At 41.4% G+C, this 19,163-nt stretch overlaps 1 protein-coding gene across 1 annotated transcript; it reads left to right on the top strand.

The window, feature by feature from the left end:
- Window positions 1–13,264: 13,264 nt before the first annotated feature.
- Window positions 13,265–18,478, top strand: LOC108598320. The gene is made up of 3 exons (XM_017984937.1): window positions 13,265–14,812; window positions 14,896–15,982; window positions 17,050–18,478. The coding sequence occupies exons 1-3, from the start codon at window positions 13,265–13,267 to the stop codon at window positions 18,393–18,395; spliced, it is 3,981 nt and encodes a 1,326-aa protein (XP_017840426.1). The 3' UTR covers window positions 18,396–18,478.
- The last annotated feature ends 685 nt before the right edge of the window (window positions 18,479–19,163 follow it).

Raw genomic sequence — 19,163 nt, 5'->3', positions numbered from 1 at the left:
AACTTTTGAGGCTAGAGCTGCAGTAAGTATCGATATCACGCGTTTGCTTTTGCTCAATCTATCGATAATTATGCATTTTTTGTAATATATAATGCAAAACAATCGATTCTATCGTTGCCTGTTCCATAGCACCATCGAAGAAGAAGATCTGCTAAATCTGAAGAAACTATCGATAGCACGCATTTGCTTTTGCTTAAAGCATCGATATTTATGGTTATATGCCATTTTTTTTTTTTTATATATATAATGCAAAACAATCGATTCCATAGCACCATCGATAGTTCTTCAATTCTACTGCAGCCTTAAGCCGTTGCATATTTCAGTTTAACCTTAAGCGCGAAACGTGTCTGAACCGCTGGCTTGACTTTCAATTGCCGACAATAACTCAATAAAAAGCAGCAGAATAAGGCAGCAGTCTCTAGTTTAAGTTTTTCGGACACACATCAAATTATGCATGCGACTGTAGCCAAACTACGACCCGACCTGATCTCAACTACATAATCGAAGCGAGACGAGAGAGCCGCAGATCAATCATAGGGACTTAGACTTTGGTAATTTAATATGGCTAAAGAGCAGTTCCCGCGAACTTTTGCCTCCATGCGCACTTGCCACACAGTCCAAGTCCAGGCAGTGTCTATAACTCAAGCGAAATGCTTTGTGCTTTATGCTCTCTGGTTCAATTGATTTCAAGGCAGCATCGCAGCATCGTTGCATTGAGCGCAGGCGGCCGTGCGAATGCAGTTTGATCATCTCGGGTCATTGCTACAAATTTTGAACGTTCGGGTCAGAGTCATAGTCACACGCTCGCTCTCGCTCTAGCTCTCGCTCTCGCACTTGTAATCAGCCGCAGCGAATTTGTATATGAGCATGCATGACGTGTGGGCCCGTTGGATGATGATGAGTCTGTCTGTCTGCCTCACACATCAGCAGCGATCGGCTTGTCTATATATCCATATCGTCACGTCGATTGAAATGTTAAAGTTCCAGCAAACAAAATCACGATTGAGCGCCCCATGTGAGCTGCACAAAATATAATTTCATAATTTTCAATTTTGCTATGCGCAATCAGCAGGTCAACAAAATTAGCGTGGCCAAAAAATCATAAAAAAAAAAACGACTATTGATTGCCCCGACAACAGACAAAACAATTGGCGCTCTATGTGATCTCTGCACTTGCAATGATCATAGTTCAGCTATATATATAGCTATAGCTATGTGTGTGTGTGTGTGGAGCGCGCCTGCGACTAATCACAACTTATGTCGCGAGATAAGCATAACTCATCTATGGCTGTGTTAGTGTGCGACATTTTCATTTATATAAATTGCAATTAATTTAATTTAATTAACACAGAGCAGAGCGCGGCGTCTCGTTTTTATTATCAACAGGCTGACAAAGTTTGCGGCCATTTGCCATAAGCTTGGCAACTTAATGTTGTCGCGCGCGCTCAGCTTGAGTTCAGAGCTTACAACAAATTGTGGCAGCAACTGTGGCGGCTGCTACTTGGCACTTGGATGATGATGCCTGGCGTCGCCACAACATTAACTGATTGTTTTAATGGCCAAGCCTTGGCTTATGATTTTTTAAAATCTATTCAAGTGGACAACTAACAAATTAAAGGCACTTTTATTAGCCAAGTCAAGCGACTTGTTCAGCAGCCACAAGGCAACTTCAACTGTAAACTGCCGTTTGCTCAAATATGCGAAATTAACAAGACACAATTACAAGACACAAAACGCAGACGCAAGCAAAACACGCCTCAGCCAACTTGCAACAGCTACAGCTGTGCCCCCAACCTATGCGCCTGTGTTATCGTTTAGTCTATGGTTTTATTTTTATTGCGCCAAGAGATGCGCCAAGTCAGCCAGACAAACCGCCAAGTCAGCCACTTGGCCATGTCCAGTGCCTGGACTCAAAATTTGCGAGATTGTTATCAACGGCAGAGGCAGCAGCAACAAATGTTGGAGGCGTTGCCCACGTTGGTAAGGTGAAAACGCAGACGCGCATGCAAAATGGAATTTATTGTATAATTAGGATTTGTCTTATTGGTAATAAGCCAAGTTACAGGCAAAAATAACGAAACAGCGAAAAGTTTTTGGTGTGCGTGCCACTTGGTTAGACGCACCTCTCTTCATATTTTTAGTTGCCAAAGGATGTTTTTGCTTTGCTTGTAATGTAAGCTCATTAATGCATCGCTGTACTTGTTATTGTTGCAAGTTGTTGTTGCTGCTGTCGCTGGGGTGTCGAAATGTACAGCCAATTACATGCGACAACAACAACAACAACAACAACAGTTGTTCGCGTAAAAAGGAATTTAAAGCAATGTCTGCGCATCGAATTTCATGAGTTCTCTCGCTCTAACTCTATCCTCACTCCCTGGTCAGGCTTAAGCGACCACTCGTAGCTTTTAGCAGGTTGCGACCTCAACGACGCTGCTAGCCACTAACTTATAGTGCGTTTAATTACACTTATTGGTGTCTCTGCTGCTGCTGCTGAGAAAGCTATGAGAGAAAATGAGGTCGTGTGCATCGTTGAGAAAATGCAAAGCATTAGAAATATGCAATGCGCTGTTCTAATGCTGCTGGCCCATGGCTTTGAGCTATATAATTAACTGATCAAGTTGTTTATAGCTGAAACTGTAATTCTTATATTAATATTTTATTTATATTTTCAATTAAAAGTTATTTAAATGATTATTGCCTATGAATATTTTAGTAAATATTTTTTTATGTACTTTATTCATATAATTATGCTAAACGTAAAGCGATACTGTTAAAAAATTTATTTGTTTATAACGCTCATTGCCACCAAACTTAAATTTTAAACAGCTAAATATTGTTAAAGCAAAAATTAACAACAAAATGCAGTTAAATACTTTTAATGCTTTATAAAATGTAAAATTTGTTGCATAAATTGAGTTTTTTTATTATATTATTAAGTGAAGTATTCAATTTAGTTAGCATAAAGTTACAACTTGCTACAGAAATATTTAGCTGCTTAAAAAATACGTTAAATGTTTAAATAATAAAAAAAAATTGTACTTGATTTTTTAAAGAATTGTTTGTTAAATTAAATGCTTATTGATTTTTGTGCTTATCTTGTTGTTAGAGCAGCACAGCAACTGCCCAAAAGTAACTGTTCAACTGTCTCAGCTTAATGCGCATTTGGTTTTGATTGTCGCACTGGCTCAACAGTTGCTCAGCGGTTGATTGAAAACTCAACCCCACCCCACGCTTGTTACGCCTTTAAAAAACAATTCAAAACATTTGACCAGCGCAGTCGCCACTGTGTAAGCTAAACAGACACATCTCCCCCACTCTTCAGCTCCCAACTCTCCAGCTCGGTAATTAAAAAACGCGCAAGTCGTAAAAAGAAAAGCAACCAAAATAAAACATACAGAGAAACAGAAATCAGTTGAGTTGACTGCAGGTCGCTCTCTATGGCGTGTATGGGGCGTAACACACAAGTAAAATTAATTTTGCGCATAGCTCTCTGGAGGAGGAGGAGGAGGTTGCTGTGGGGTTGGAGGTTTGGGGAGAATTGGAATTTTCTGCAGTCTTTTGACGACTTCAATCACATGAAAAATGTGCTAATTGCAATAGAAACACAAATTTCTATCGTAAAAAAGTTTTCAAACTAATGAAGCAAAAAAAAAAAAAAAGGCAGCAAAAATTAGTTGTTGAAAATGAATTGCACTAATATCGAATTTCACACTGTTGCGCTAATGGCTGACAGCAACAACAGCAACAACAACAATAAATAAGCCTAAACCTGTAGTGAGCAACAACAAAGCAAAAAGGCGCAATAGTAAAATGCAATCAACATGTGTGTGTTGTTTTTTTTTTTTTTTTTGCTAGCTAATGTGCAAAGCGCTGATTGGACGAAACCTGAGCGCAAAATGGAAATTATGATGAGACCACGTTTGGAGTAAAGAGCACAGCAAATAACGCAAACAGAGACAACAACAACGCCAACAACTTGTCGACGGGTTTCACTTTTTTGTGTGTGTGTTTTTTTTTTTCAAAGTTGGTTTTTTTTTTATCGAGCTCATTTGGCCAATTCTCGGTTGCAACAGCCAATAACAAACTATAACTAACAACGTAAGCTGATATCAAGCTGCAAGTTTATTGGTCAATCAAAGCGCCGAGAGAGCTGAGCGAGTTAGAGAGGACACGAGCTCAGGTACAGCGCCATAGACAGTTGGACAGCTCTGTATTTATTGTTAGTGCATAACAAGTTGACGAACGGGGCGTGCATATTAGAAAAGGCAATTATCACACAGCTGCAGTTAAAGATACAGATACAGATACAGCAAGATCTATGCTTGTGTATTAAAGATAAGCAAACAACAAGTTAAACTTAAGTTTAAAGTTTTATTTTGTTGCTGCACTATGAATGCAAATTGCAGCTTTTATTTATATATTTATTTGTTATTTGTATTGATTGTTCACATTTTTAATCCAAACTTATGAACTTTTTGTTTGCTGTCTTTATAAATTGCATTAAATTTTCTTGCGGCTATAAAAAGTATATAAAACATTAGTTGCACACTTAAAAAGTTTAACAAAATGAATGCCCAACACTTTCAGCTGGCTGAAGTTTCACTACAGTTCGAAGATTAACTGAAGATCATTAAAATGGCAACTGGCTGGCAACTTGGCCAACGCAATTGATTCGCATACATTAGCAGGCATGGGCTTTAAACTAATGATGAAATTATAAGCAGCAGCAGACACAAACCACAAATTGTGCTCATGGCGGCCTCTTGAGCCCGCCCCAAAGCCCGTTTTAGTTTAATTTATGTAGCTGAGGCGCAAACGTATAAACAAATCAATTGAAGCCAAAGAAGTCAATGGAGAACGAGTGAAGCATTTAATTGGCTTCATTTGCAATTGGCAGTTGGGTAGGTGGAGTCTCTTGAAGAGTTAAAAACGCAACTTTTTGAATATCAAAAAGTTTCATACTTGTGTTTGTTTGTGTGTCTCATAAGCTCCGCAAGCATCTCAAGAATGTTCAACTCTCAACAACGCCGCCGCACCCAATGTGACCCAGTGAAGAGCGAACAAACGTCGAAAAATAAAAAAAAAAAACTTTCCATTCCGAACAACTGAAAAATGTTATCAAATCACAGCAAACAAACGAGCGACCACAAAACTAAGCAAAGCCAATTTTAGCTCATATTAACCCGCAGCACAAAGGCCAAGCTGCCAAGCTGGTAAAGGGGCCATGCTACGGCCTCTGGGGCCAGAAGAAGAACTGGACAGGCTGCAAAGCTACACCAGAAGACTGCAGACAGAGTCTCTCTCTCTCTCTCTCTCTCTCTCTGCCCCCAAAGAGCCATTTCAACTTTCTCACGCACTTCAAATTTCAATTGGCAATAAATGTAATGCAAAGCAACACTTTAAATCATTTGCGAGAAGTTGTGGCGGCCAACAGACAACGCCAACACCAATAAGCCAAAAAAAAAAAAAAACGAAAAGCAGGTACAACAGCCAAGAGAGGTTTAAGGCCAAGCCTGATAGCTTGTATCTGTATCTGGCTGTAGACCAAAAGCTGCTGGTTGGACTGCTGGCTGGCTTGAATAAGTTGGCCGGCCTGGCTTGGCTATTTGGCCCTCGCGCCCCCGCAGCTCAAATTTGAAACTGCTGCTGCTCTCTACGCTTCTTCTTCTACTACTACTACTACTACTGAAACTGGTAATTAAACGTTACGTCTAATTGCCATTGCTATTTGCCATATATGCGCCAAAAATTTGCCACTCATAAAAAATACTGCAAACTGCAATAATAATGAAAAGAAAGCCAACGCAACAAATTTGTATACACCACCTACTTTTTTTTTTTCTAATGCAAGCATAAATCCTACAGCGAAATTCCTTGCCACACACTCAGCCTCACTCAAATTATATCTTAAGCGCAATTTATAGTATATAACAATAATTTTTTATAGCCATTGTTAGTCGAAAGCCTATAACAGATTTTTATGTTGATTCGCGTATATTAAATGCGTGTCTGCTATAAAATAACGTTTGCCATATTTATGCGTAATGTGTCTAGGTCGGCTGCGCTTAGTTAGGCAACCAACTGTGCTTCTTACATTGGTAGCCACTTGCAACCTAATGTGGCACACTTAAGCAATTGCAGCATGTACAAAATTTACACAGCATTACTTTATGCATTAATAAAAGAAACAAAAAGCACACAATTAAAAAAAAATAAATCAAATATCTTTTAAATTTGTAGTGCTAATCAGCAGCGTTTGGCTAAAAATAAGTATAAATATAAATAAATGTATAAGTATAAGTAAAGTATATATATAAAGGTATGAGTATATAACTATGTGTAAAATAAATTATTGATATATTATTTCACTACTCAACTGCTTAACTTTGCTTATTATAAACTATTAACTGAACCTAACGCTGGCATTTGTCTTACCAAAAAAAAAGTAGTTCAAACCATTCTAAACCTTTCAGTGCATGCAGCGTGGAGAAATCAAATGAATGCTCCAATTTAAATAGCTGACTGCCTACCGCTAAGCAAATGAATTTAATTCGAACTATAGTGCTGGGCCCTGCGGCTGCTGAGAGAATGTGAATGTTAATTTTCGATTACCAGATGAACTGCGTCCATGGGTGCAAAAGAATGGAAAGGTCACGTTCGAAATGCTTGCGCGCGAACTTGAACTAATTTACATAAAAAGGCAAGTACCAAAGACTGGCGAACTGAGCCTGAGAGACTCGACTCGAGCAACAGAACCACGCGGCAGACTGAACGACGACGCGTCTGGGACAAATGACTGACAGTTGCTGGCCTGGGGGGCAAGCGGCAGCAGCAGCAGCAGCAGCTACTTCAGTAGCTAAAGCCGACAGGATGATTGCAAAGTTTTTTTTTTCTACAGCTGAAGAACTGCAGACTTGACTTGGAGAGCAGCAGCAACAACAACTAAAACAAAAGACGCAATGACTTCAACTGTGACTAGGCCCTGTAACCCCCGCATCCCTCGAGCTATTCTAAATGCGCGTTAAATGATGCGCGTTCGTTGCGCCTGCACTTGGCTCTGACTTTGACTTTGACTTTGACTTTGACTATGGCATTGACTGCTTGCTGCCTCTGCTCCAGTCTCATGGGAGAGCCCCGACATTGCGCTCGTAAAAATCACGAATTGATGGAGTGTCCAAAGAGCGATCAGAGCAAATCATTTTCAGGCCGCGCAAAATTGCCGAAACATATGCAGATGAGTAGCGTGGTGAACGTTCGGTTCGGCTCGGTTCGGTTTGCTTCCTGAGCAGCAGCCACAGAGCCTAGACCTGACTTTAGTCTTAACGTTGAAGCCCTCAGGTGCACTTGGTGCTTGCCGCCTGCCCCACTTGTATGCAAAAATAAAAAACAACAAGCAGTAGGAGTTAACCGATATTGAAAAACCATTGAAACATTAAATACACTAACAACGAAGGCGGCAAAAATTTTATGTGTTGATTTTAGGCTGAAACTAAGCACCAGAGGCACTAAGAAATGTTGAGCAAGGAATTTACATTCTAAAAAAAATCAATTTTAACTTAAATGCGTAGCAAATTTATTAAAACATAATAATTTAATATGTCGTATTAAATAATATTAAATTTACTTCATAAATTTGAATTTGTAGCATAGCCAAATAATTTATTTTATATTTTTTTGTTTTATTTTATATATATATTTTTTTATTTTATTTTATTATGGCTGCCAGCTTGCCACCTAAGTCAGCTAGTCCTTTTAGTTTTAGCGTAGCGTACTAAAAATCAATTCACACTCGATGCCTGCACTGACTGAAGTTCTTCTAAGCTTTTGTTATTTGCTTTTGGGCTGCTGCTGCTGCACTCTCGAGTGCCGTGGCAATGGAATGCCACTTGTCTGTCTGGGCAGCAACAACACCCCCCCTAAAAACAGTTTGTGGGCCTGCGCTTTGGCTGCTGAATTTATGTTTAGGTTAGAGGGCGCAATGCTCGTCGATGAGCCGTTGAGTTAGTCGAGTTGAAGTTGCAGTCAGCAGTTGTAAGCGTGGCATAGCGAAATGATTTACATTTGCCACAGCGTAGCCCGTTGAAGCAACATAAATTTCGCATTGCAGTCCGTGTAGCTGCTGCGGAGCAAGCAAGGATCTCTTGCTGTAATTAATTCTGTAATTTTATGCATATTTTTACAGAACATGAACAATTTGCTGGCGTATCGGACTGTGGCGATCGTTAAGACCGGTAGCTGGTAGCAAAATAAAAAAAAAACACTAATAAAAAATCAACTTCTAACATTTCATTTGGCACAACAAAATTTCCTGGTAGCTCTCAATACGGTGGCATGTTGCACAGTTGAACGTACAAGCGCTGACCCTTTTTGCCACACACTCGAACGCTCTATCTCTATCTCTTTCTCTTTCTAGTGCTATGTGCAATTGTTGTTGTTGTTGTTGTCTTTGTGGCTCGAAAAATATCGATTACATGTGAGTCGCACTGTCGCTGCTGCTGCTTGCTGCTCATGCTTGGAAATTCAATTCCAATGAAAACAGTTAAATTCCGGTAAAAAGGTCTGCTTGCTAGCCAGGCCAGCAGCCACGAGAACGTTTCCACCCAAAGTGGGCTCTGCTTTGTGGCCATGGTGGTCCCAACGATTATCATGAATTGATCTGTAAGATGTCAAAGCGCAGACGCAGACGCAACTGCAGTTGGCCAAAAGAATGGCCAACACACACACACACACACACAGAGAGACATACTCTAGCAAGCCTAAGCCTTAGCCACTTTGTCTGTGGCTGCTGCTGCTGCTGCTGCTTTTGCTTCGTTCCCATGTCCAAGCCAAAGTTAAGCTTAAAGTCTTGGCCCAGTCAACTCTTGGCCAGACCCAGGCCCGGGCACACACACAATGTTGTTGTTAGAATTGCGCGCAGATAACAGCAAAATGTTGGCAGCACTGTTGACATTATGAATGACAGCGGTTATTTATTATGTCTTGGCTGCTGGCCTGACGGGCGGGCGACAATGGGAAATGGCCAAATGGTTTGCCCACAGAGCTAGAAGCTGGGAATGCAGTTTGGAAAACAATTGCATTATAAAAAATGCAAGCAACAAATAAACTTTATTTTAAGTATATTTAAAAGCAAAGCACGAACATTTACGAAATGCTCTAATAACATTAAAAAGTCTAATAAAGCGTTGACTAAATGAATACTAAGGAAATAAAAGAATATCCCAATCCGTAAAATCCTTATATAAATATTATAACAACTACAACAATAGAATTATATTTTACATTGAAACTGTACTAAGAGCTGCGTTTGCAGTCAGCAAAAATTATTTGTATGTTCACACACATGCAAATGTGATTACATACATATGCATAAGCACAAAAATGAAATCTAACGGACGCAACAAGTCTCGCAAGTCAAAAGCAAAACACTCATACATATAATACATACGTCATTGCATATGTATGCATAAGCACAAAACTGAAAACAAATAAAACTCAACAAGTAATGCGCAATTAATGCAACGAAAATTGCCAAAGCATAACAAATGATAAAAGGACAGCGTGACTTACCATGAGAGAGCGAGCGAGAGAGCAACTGCAGGCGACATCGGCACACTAGAAAAAGAGCACAAAGCACATAACAAAAATGAAAAAAAAAACACACACACACACACACGCACGCACACTGCACTTAATTTGCCGCCATGACACTTTTGAACATAAGGAGCGCTAGGGCTCCTTTGACTGCGGCACACGCTTTTTTGCGCCAAATTTATATTTTATTATTAAAAAACATTGCACCACGCACTATTACAGCATATTTATGTATTATTATTAATTAAACATGGCACACAGCTTTTTTAACAACACTTGCAACAAAAAAAAAATAAATAAATAAAAAAAATCTGCAGCCACGCGCTTTACACAATATAAATGTATTATTATTAATTAGGCACTGCACATACATAGCTTGAAATTAAAACACATTCCAATTTGCACACTAAAAAATTAAACTAACAAATTAAGTCACAGGAGCAGCCAAAATTAGCGACAGGCGAATAATCAAGTTCGCTTATCGATACTTACGCATGCAAGTATCGATACTTACGCATGTGAGTATTTATAAGTATTTAATTAGGACACAAACAGTTCCTATTCATATCGATAAGCTCCTTTTGGCTGAAGTTGGAATTTGGAGCAAAGCTAAATTTGTCAGAGCAAGTTGTGCATAATTATTTATACAGTATAAAGTTATTTATTGTTAAATTTAGCGCGCATCATAGCAATAATAGCTGCTGGTCAAAGGCAAATTGAGCTGTTGCGTAATTATTCTTGTTTATTCTATACGCTGCTTCCCCGATCTGCAGACGCCTCAATATTAACTGAACTAATTGCGGCGCTACTTGCACATGGTAAGTAAAAATCATTTTAATATTTTATATTACTTATTAGACTTCTGCATGAATGTATACCATAAGGGAATCATTAATTCTGAAATGCTGCTAAAATTCAGCACTTTTTTTCTGCAAATAAGTGTGAGTGTTAGGTAATGTTCACAGTAAAGAATGCGCGCAGTAGTTTTAACAACACTACGCTTTTCTACAGATCTGTCAAGTAAGAGCATGCACGTGCTTTATTTTTTAGCGCTTATATATTTAATTTTATTTACACTGAGCTTTAACTAATGGTACCATCTATTTTAATATTTATGCTACAGTTTTTATGGGGTCGAAACGAAACAAAATCTACGAGTATTAATTTTAGCAAGTTGCACTTTACGTACAATAAACCAAGTTTATTTATTAGCAGACAAATAAATATTTCAGTTTGCCTAGAGGCCAGCAAAATTTAACGCTTCATTTGCTGGCAACTACATCAAAATTGCGTAACGAAAGCCACTAAAAAAAATGTATAAGAAGAAGAAGCAGCGAAGCAGCAGCAACAAGCTAACAAAGCTGGCCAAAGAGTAGAAAACCGAGATAAAGGCAGCGCCTCCTCCTCTAACAACCGTTAAGTGGCAGGCTCGACTTCATTAGATTGTAATAAACGCGCGCCGGTTACAGCCCCAACAGCAACAGAAACAACAACAGCAGCAGCAACAGAAAATAAACTGACAGCAACATAAAAATGTAAGAAAGTCTAAGCTCAGCTTATAAATGCAATTTCGTTCGCACAAACTTCAATGGACTTCATTAAAATATGCGAAACACAAGCAGTTTAAGCACAAGCCAATGCCACAACCCGCTGCCCACTTGCCACTTGCAACACACACACACACACACACACCCAAAACTTGTCAGACGCACTATAAACTTAACGTTGCCTGCAAAAAATTTTAATGCATGTGTATGTGTGTGTGTGTGTGTTGCTACAGCAGCCCAAAGTCAGGCAAGTCCAGAGTTCAGAGGTCTAATTGAAAATGCGCAAACTTGAAGAAATATTGAGAGAGCTGGAAAAAGTCTCCATCGGCCATTAGAACTCAATTTGCTCGCCAAGCGCACGCACACACAAAAGACGCCCACAAGCACTCTTAATACTCTTCCCAAGCCTTGCCCCCCACTCCCGCTCCCGCTCCCAGTCTTCGTACTCCTTTGTATGTGTGTGTGTATAATTCTCTGGCATGCAAATTTATAACACGGCAGGCAAATTGGGGCCAACTTGTGACAATTTACGATATTAATACTAAATATTTGTGCCCCGTCGTGATTTACGGACTGTGGGCCCCAAATACAAAAGGCAACAACCACATAACAACAACAAAAGGCAGCTCGATAAGCTTGCTATAGTCAACTGCTTAAATACCCTATATAAAATATAGCCTAAAGAATTATTCACTGCCACAAAATTGTGATGTAAATTTTAGTAAAAATTCTTTAGCATTGAATTTATTTTTGTTCATTTTTGCAATTATTTTAAATAAAATACTCTTCAATTTGTTGTTAATGCAGCGCATGAGCGAAGCAACAAATATCAAGGATTATTTTGAGCTTTATGAGCTTTTATTGTTTGCTTTGCCATAATTTTAGCGCTTAAGCGTTGCCAGACGTTGCGCATAAAGTGGAGCAGATCATTAAATTTTATGATAATTGCAGCCTGTGGCGAGCAGCGAACTGACAAATGAAGTGATTTTAAATTTGCCATTTACCAATGGCTTTATATTAAAAAAAATAATCTTCTTCGTTTTTAGCTCGAGTGTGTGGCAACCGCGCCCCATGCACTCATTTGTGTATATCCCAAACGATTTCACCAAAAACAAAAACCTCAAGCGTAGAAATTGCTGTGGCTGCAATTAAGAGATCAGCGCTGAGTTTGAGTATATATTATTTTTGATTGCTGGGAACTAGTCAAAGTTGAAAATATGAGGCGTACCACATTTTGGGTCAATGAATTTGTTATCATCAAACTGTAACCGAAACGAACTTCATGCACATTTGCATGCTGGAACGCGGAACGCAAATTACAACGAACAAAATTCAAATAATATGAGACCAAACAACGTTTAATAAGGCAGCAGCAGCAGCAGCCTCATAAAGCTTTTTAAAATACAAGCTGACATAGAAATCTGCACCGTCGGCTATTAGCAATTAACTGGGGCTATTATGAGCTAAAGCCGACAGCGCAGCGCTTTGACTTTGACGTGCTACAAGCAGAAGAAGATCGAAACGAATCGATCGTAGTTGCTGCCAAAAAACGATCAAAGGCGGGGCGCATGGCTAGGGCGGAGGGCGCTGGGGGCGTACACTTGGTTGTGTTTGTTGGGTGAAACTTGATGGTGTGTGTGTGTGGTGGGCAGTGCGCATAAAATAAAGCCAAAATGCCATAATAGCCAAATTAATCAGTCACAGGTAACAAACCAGCAACAACAACAACAACAAGGCCTCAAACGACGTCCCGTTGTCTGCGCTGATGACTTAACACAAATGTCAAAAATTAGTCAGGCCAGAGTAGCAGATAAGCAACAGAAGAGAAGCAAATGCAATAAAGACAGAGACTGAAGCGCGACTCAAAGCGAAATTTGAATGCTCTAACCAGGCATAGAAATCAAATTTGATTTGTATTTATATTAGCTCAAACTTAAGTTAAACAAAAAACTAAATACATTTTAGACTGTCTAGCTGCAATTTATTAATTCTTTGCGCCTTCGATTAGAAATCGAACTTACTAAAAATATTTGTAACTAAAACTAAATGTTAAAGAAATTCCGTTGTACAGTTTGTGCTTTTTACAGAATTTGATGACAGCTGAGTTGACAAACGCTATTGTTGACATGAAGCCGGCGGAGCAGGCGGATTCTGATGCGGCTGTGAATGCAGAGCGTGCCAGCAGCTCAGCTAAGCCCGCCCAACAACAGTCGATGGCACTCGCTTCAAGCTCTTCAGCTCTCAGGGCAATGCAGCTCGAATGTAGAGCTAATCCTTACTCTTCAGCTGCCAGTGCGCCTTTATTTGAGCGTCGCAGCAGCGATGCAGTGCCCAAGCGCTACTCAAATCCATCGCCGCCCAGAAATTCGCTGGCAGCGCAGTATGCAGAGAAGCGCGCCCGCTCGTCGTCAGCGTTGTCGTTATCGCTGCCGTCTCTGAGAGCAGCAAAGTCAAACAGAACGTGCTATACACTGCCCATGGATTTAAATGTAAATGATCCGCGTGGTCAAAAGTATTGGAGCCTGCGCAACAAGACGCCAGCAAGCTCAAGGCCGCCAGCAGCAGCAGCAACTTACAGCAATTCGCCAAGCGGTGTGCCAACATCCCCTCACTGGAATCCTGCAAGGTTTCAGGCAGGCGTTTGTTATCCTGCGCAAGTCAATACTATGAGCTGCACTAACAACAAGAAGCACGTGGCACGCACCTATTTGGAGCATCGTCTAATGAAGGCGGCTGAAGCAGAGAAGGAGAGAGCGCGTTATACAAGTACCCAACAGCCCATGAGCAGCAATCCGCTGATGTATCGCGAGCAGCTCTTCAATACTTCGAGCAAAGATGAGCAACAGCCTAAACAGGATATGAGCAAAGAGCCAGAAAACTGGGATGAAGTGGAAAATGAGCCACCAGTAGTAGCAGCCCAAGAGAGCAGCGAGCAGCCGCTGCCTAAGATTGCAAAACTTAAAACGCATCGAAATTCAAACAATAGCAATAAGCAACAGTCGAAGCCGGCTAAAGCAAATAATAAGCCCATAAGGCAGCGAAGACGCTGCTTGCTGCCCATGAGCAGCGAAGCGCTTTCCTATAGTGAAATTAAGTCACAAATAGAAGCAGCAGAGTCTGCAGCCAAAGCTAAGCCAACTATGCAGCAGGACATAAGCAAGGGTAGGTGTGATCTAGCTAAGAGCAAAGTTAAATTGCCAGCAGCAACTCCGAAGCGTAAACGAGGTCGACCCAAACCTCGTGCCGATGGCAATAAGCTGCAAAGTTTGGCAGAAATGGATACAACTGATGTCAGTGCGCCGAAGCGTTTGTGCGTGCGCATGGAACTTTGTCAGCAGCTGGATCAATTGCTCAAGGAAACAGCAACAACAAGCACAACAGCAGCAGCTGCAGGCCTGGCCAACTGTTTAGAGCAGGAGTATGACACAACGAACAGCCAATTGCTGGAGCAGGCGCCAGTTCAGTCAGTTGCACCTTTACCACTGCAGATTACTAAAGTGGAATCGCTTGCAGCGTTGCAGTCTAATGATGCAACTCCAGAAGAAGCAGAGCAGCTAGCAAATGTCAAGCAGCAAACAGTGCAAAGCGCAACTCAAGCTACAGGCAAAACAATTTTTAGCGCATACAAAAAACTATGCGACAGATTGAAACGAATCTCGCGTGTATACACAAGGGTAAGTAATGAATTTAGTGCCAACAATTTGAGCCTTTGGCTGCATTTAAGTTTAAATTTAATTTATATACGATATGTCTAAAGCAACATCGATTCGAGACAGTGCACGTTGGACAGGAAGCGGAAACTCAGAAGGAAGCAACTAACTTAGCTGAGAATGCCACAGTGAGCACTGAAACGCCGATCGAAAAGCAGAAGATGCCTCAGCTAAAGCAAGAACAACTCAAGGATAACAGCGATACCTACGGCCAGCTCGCTGGACAGATAAGACATGCACTAGGCATTGAGAAAAAGGAAACTGCAGTTGCGCTGGAAACATGTGAACTGGCAAAGCTTCAATCCGAGCAGACAACTGAGCGCCAGCGAGCACTAGATATTGAAGCTATCAGCAGCAAAAAGGCGCAGGAAAAGGCAAGGACTAAAGCTGCCACAGAAAATGTAAGCGCAACTTCTGAACTAGCAACGCAGCAGTTGCCTCAGTGCGAAATAATCGAGCTCAGTGACGAGGAGCAACCACTAGACGCAAAGGAAAGAACTGAGACTGAAGCTGCCACAGAAATTGCTGTATCGCTGCAGTTGGCTCCATGCGCAGAGATAATCGAGCTCAGTGACGATGAAGAGACAGCACTAGAATTCGAAGAGGAAAAGCAAAAGACTGAAGCTGCGGAATTGTCTCATTGCGCTGAGATAATCGAGCTCAGTGACAATGAGAAGCTATCACAAGTTACCAGCGCAGCGGAAACGGAGACTGAACTAACCATCTCGGTGGCCGGCAAGCATGTGGTGCGTTGTCCACTCCATGATTACGTGCCCAAGGAGCAGCGCTTTGTATGCGGCGTCACTGATTGCCAGCAGCATTTGGCCAGCGAGGATGCAATGCGCTTGCATCTGGTACGTGAGCACAGCTATGCGCAGAGCTTCAAGTGTCCGCATTGCAAAAGGCCGCGACGATCGCAAGTGTCGGCGGAGACGATAATGGAGCATTTGGCCATGCACAAGCGGCATCTTTATCAATGCGGCGCCTGTGCTTTGTTTCATCCCCATCGCAGCCACATCGAGCAGCATATTCGCAATTATCATGTCAAGGAACTTGTGGACATTGTGATGCATAGACGCGACATGTCCACGGAGCTGCGTCGTTTCGTTGGGCAGACGCGTTGGCTTCAAGTTCGTAAGTACCAGAAACGAGGGGTGTATCTAATTTGATTATATATTGTTTGATATTGCTTATCGAAAATGGAAAAACGTATTATGAGTAGATATAGCTATGTCCGTCTGTCCGTCTGTCGCTCCGTCTGTATGAGCAACAAGAACTCAGAGACTAGAAGAGTTAGAGCAACTAAATTTTGTATGAAGGTTCTCCTGGTTCTTCTACGAAGTTCATATAAACTTGTCGTCTGTCGCTCGTCTGTATGAGCAACAAGAACTCAGAGACTAGAAGAGTTAGAGCCACTAAATTTGGTACGAAGGCTCTCCTGGTTCTTATACTAAGTTCATATATCGTTGTCCGTCTGTCTGTCTGTCGCTCCGTCTGTATGAGCAACAAGAACTCCGAGACTAGAAGAGTTAGAGCCACTAAATTTGGTATGAAGGTTCTTCTATTGAGAAGGTTCTTCTACGAAGTTCATATAACCTTGTCCGTCTGTATGAGCAACAAGAACTCAGAGACTAAAGTTAGCGCAACTAAATTTGGTAATAACGGTCCACTATTGTGAAGCTTTTTATAAAAAATTGAATAGGGTATTATGAAGTTCAACCGTCCATCCGTATGAGCAACAAGAACTCCTTCTCCTATTTACATAAGCTTTGTCATGTTCTCGACCGCATATATAACTCAGTATTAGTTTTCCATATAAACTGCCTCAAAGTGTATTCAAATGTTAGTTGCGACAAACTTTAATGCGCTTACTTTTGTTGTATTTCACAAATATTTTTGTATCTCTCTTTCCCTCTCGTTTATCATGAGCAACAAGAACTCAGAGACTAGAAGAGTTAGAGCAACTAAATTTTGTATGAAGGTTCTCCTGGTTCTTCTACGAAGTTCATATAAACTTGTTCGTCTGTCGCTCCGTCTGTATGAGCAACAAGAACTCAGAGACTAGAAGAGTTAGAGCCACTAAATTTGTTACGAAGCTTCTCCTATTTTCCATACGCCTCCTACACCCATTAAAAAATCTGAAATCACATTTAAGCTTTGTCAACACATAAGCCGCAACTTTAATGGTTCTTTCTTTTCAGCTGCTTTTCGCATGGATTGCTGGTGTTGCAACATCTGCAGCTTCCAAGCACCCGAACGCGACGCGATGTTGCTGCATGTGCAGCAGGCGCATGGCCATTGCGCCCGCTACATTTGTCCGTACTGCTGCGAGGGCAGCGACGAAGATATGGAGGTAACTGTATGCCACATTTTGCGGCAGCATGCGGGCAAGCGCGTGCAGCCGCTGGAAAGCTTTCAGCATCGCTCGCACAGCAAATGGAGTAAGAAAAGTGTTTGCTACTATTGCCACGCCTGCCGACGTGTAAGTCTCGGCTATCACTCCAAGCTGGGACACTGTGCGCAGCATCAGCGCTACAGGTGCGCGCACTGTACTTACGGCGCTGCCACAGAGCTGCCGGTCAAGCAGCATATGCGGCTTGCTCATGCTGCGCTGCTTGGGCTGGCGCTGCAACAGTGTGAGCTGCTGTGCAACGAGCTGCCCCATTGCTATAGCTGGCAGCTGGCGCAGCCAATGCAGCAGCAGTGCTTTGAGCTTTGCTGCGCGCATTGCGCGTGGAGCAGTGCACTGCTGGATGAGCTGCGTCAGCATTGGCGCTCAGCGCATGCGCAGCTGCCATTTTACTTTAGCATTAAGCCGCAGCTCGCTTGCCCCCAATGCATTGACTACGAAGACGATGCGCGCAGCTTAGTGCTGCAACATTTGCAGCAGCAGCATGATGCGCACTATCTGCTCGTCTGTGATGCGCGACGTCGGCAGCAGTGCGGCTACTGCGGCTTTAGCTACGCCAATCTGCTGCAGCTTGCGCAGCACATTTCGGATGCAGCGCATCAGCTGAACGATGTGAAGCAACTTACCGATGCCAACTTGCAGCCGCTGCTGCTGCAGCAGCCCAGCGCATACTTTCAATGCAACAGCTGCCGCGTCCTTATGCCCAGCATTAGCGCCATGAGCCAACACGGCCTGGAGGAGCACAGCCCGGCTGCCTTCTACTTTCAGCGACTCAGCGCGCATCTTATGTACCACTGCTACTCCTGTCAGTTCGCCTCCAGCAACGAACTGGACACACTGCGTCACATGCTGACGCACTACAAATCTCAGCGCATCTGCAGCTACTGCCATGCGCAGCAGAGCGGCGACTTTGCCGCCTACATCGAACATTGCTATGCCGCACACAGCGCGCAAATGCTGCAGCTTGCTGCTGTTCATATATTCAGCGAGCTGAGATCCTTTCTTCAGCAGATTCTGTATCACTTCAGCAGCGGTCTGCTCATCAGCAAAAGCAGCTTGCGCTTCACTCGCTACAAGGATGAGCGCCTGGTTCGCCAGCTCTTCAGCGAATTCATGCGCAATCGCAGACAAACTTAGATTGGAAAATTTTCAATTTTTATTGAAGCCAAATTGCTGACAGCTCAACGCGCTTTTTCGCATTGGTCTATAGAGAAACTATAACTATGTAACTAATACCATAAGCAGTTTGCTTTGAACAAATTATTTTTTAATTCAAATATTATTATTATAATTTTTCCATAAGCAACACTTATTAAAAAAATTTAATTGGCTTTATGAAATGAAATTAGGCTTAGCTATATATATAATATAATATAATAAGCAGTTTGTACTAAAGAAATTATTTTTTCATAAGCAAAACTTATCAAAAAATTCAATTTTCATGAGCTTAAGAAAATGAAGCTAAAACGCTTAACTATGCTAAGCTTTAAGCAACTTTATTAAAATATATGCGCACCCTTAAAATCTTTATTTAAATTCAAAAGAGAATTTAAAGCAATCCAAACATAAATCATATTTTAAAATGTACTTACAATGGGCGTATTTTTTGAGTTTTAAAATATTTATGCGCTGCACTGAAAATCAAAAGCTTTATGCTATTTATAAAATATTTGCACTAGTTTTATGTATTTTAAGTACAAATAAAAAATTATTTGCTGTGCCTGGCAGCTTAATTTATAAATATTTCAAATACTTTTGTTGATTATTACGCAAGAGCATTAAAAGGGTTTTTGTTTTTTTTTATTTTGGTACGACATGTGATTGGGAATGTATGCAAAGTATTGTGAACTGTGTGTGTGTGCGTGTGTGTGTGGACTATTGTTGGGCTTTCAATTGAAGGTGGGC

The sequence above is a fragment of the Drosophila busckii genome, chromosome 3L (assembly GCF_011750605.1).
Source record: "Drosophila busckii strain San Diego stock center, stock number 13000-0081.31 chromosome 3L, ASM1175060v1, whole genome shotgun sequence".
NCBI classification, from domain to species: domain Eukaryota; kingdom Metazoa; phylum Arthropoda; class Insecta; order Diptera; family Drosophilidae; genus Drosophila; species Drosophila busckii.
This window is presented reverse-complemented; position numbering and strand designations above follow the sequence as displayed.

Bases quoted from the DNA above. Each gene is read 5' to 3' on its own strand.
- LOC108598320 (XM_017984937.1), top strand. From the start codon at position 13,265: ATGAAGCCGGCGGAGCAGGCGGATTCTGATGCGGCTGTGAATGCAGAG. The intron at 14,813-14,895 runs GTAAGTAATGAA...ATATGTCTAAAG, and splicing joins TCTCGCGTGTATACACAAGG to CAACATCGATTCGAGACAGT. The intron at 15,983-17,049 runs GTAAGTACCAGA...CTTTCTTTTCAG, and splicing joins GACGCGTTGGCTTCAAGTTC to CTGCTTTTCGCATGGATTGC.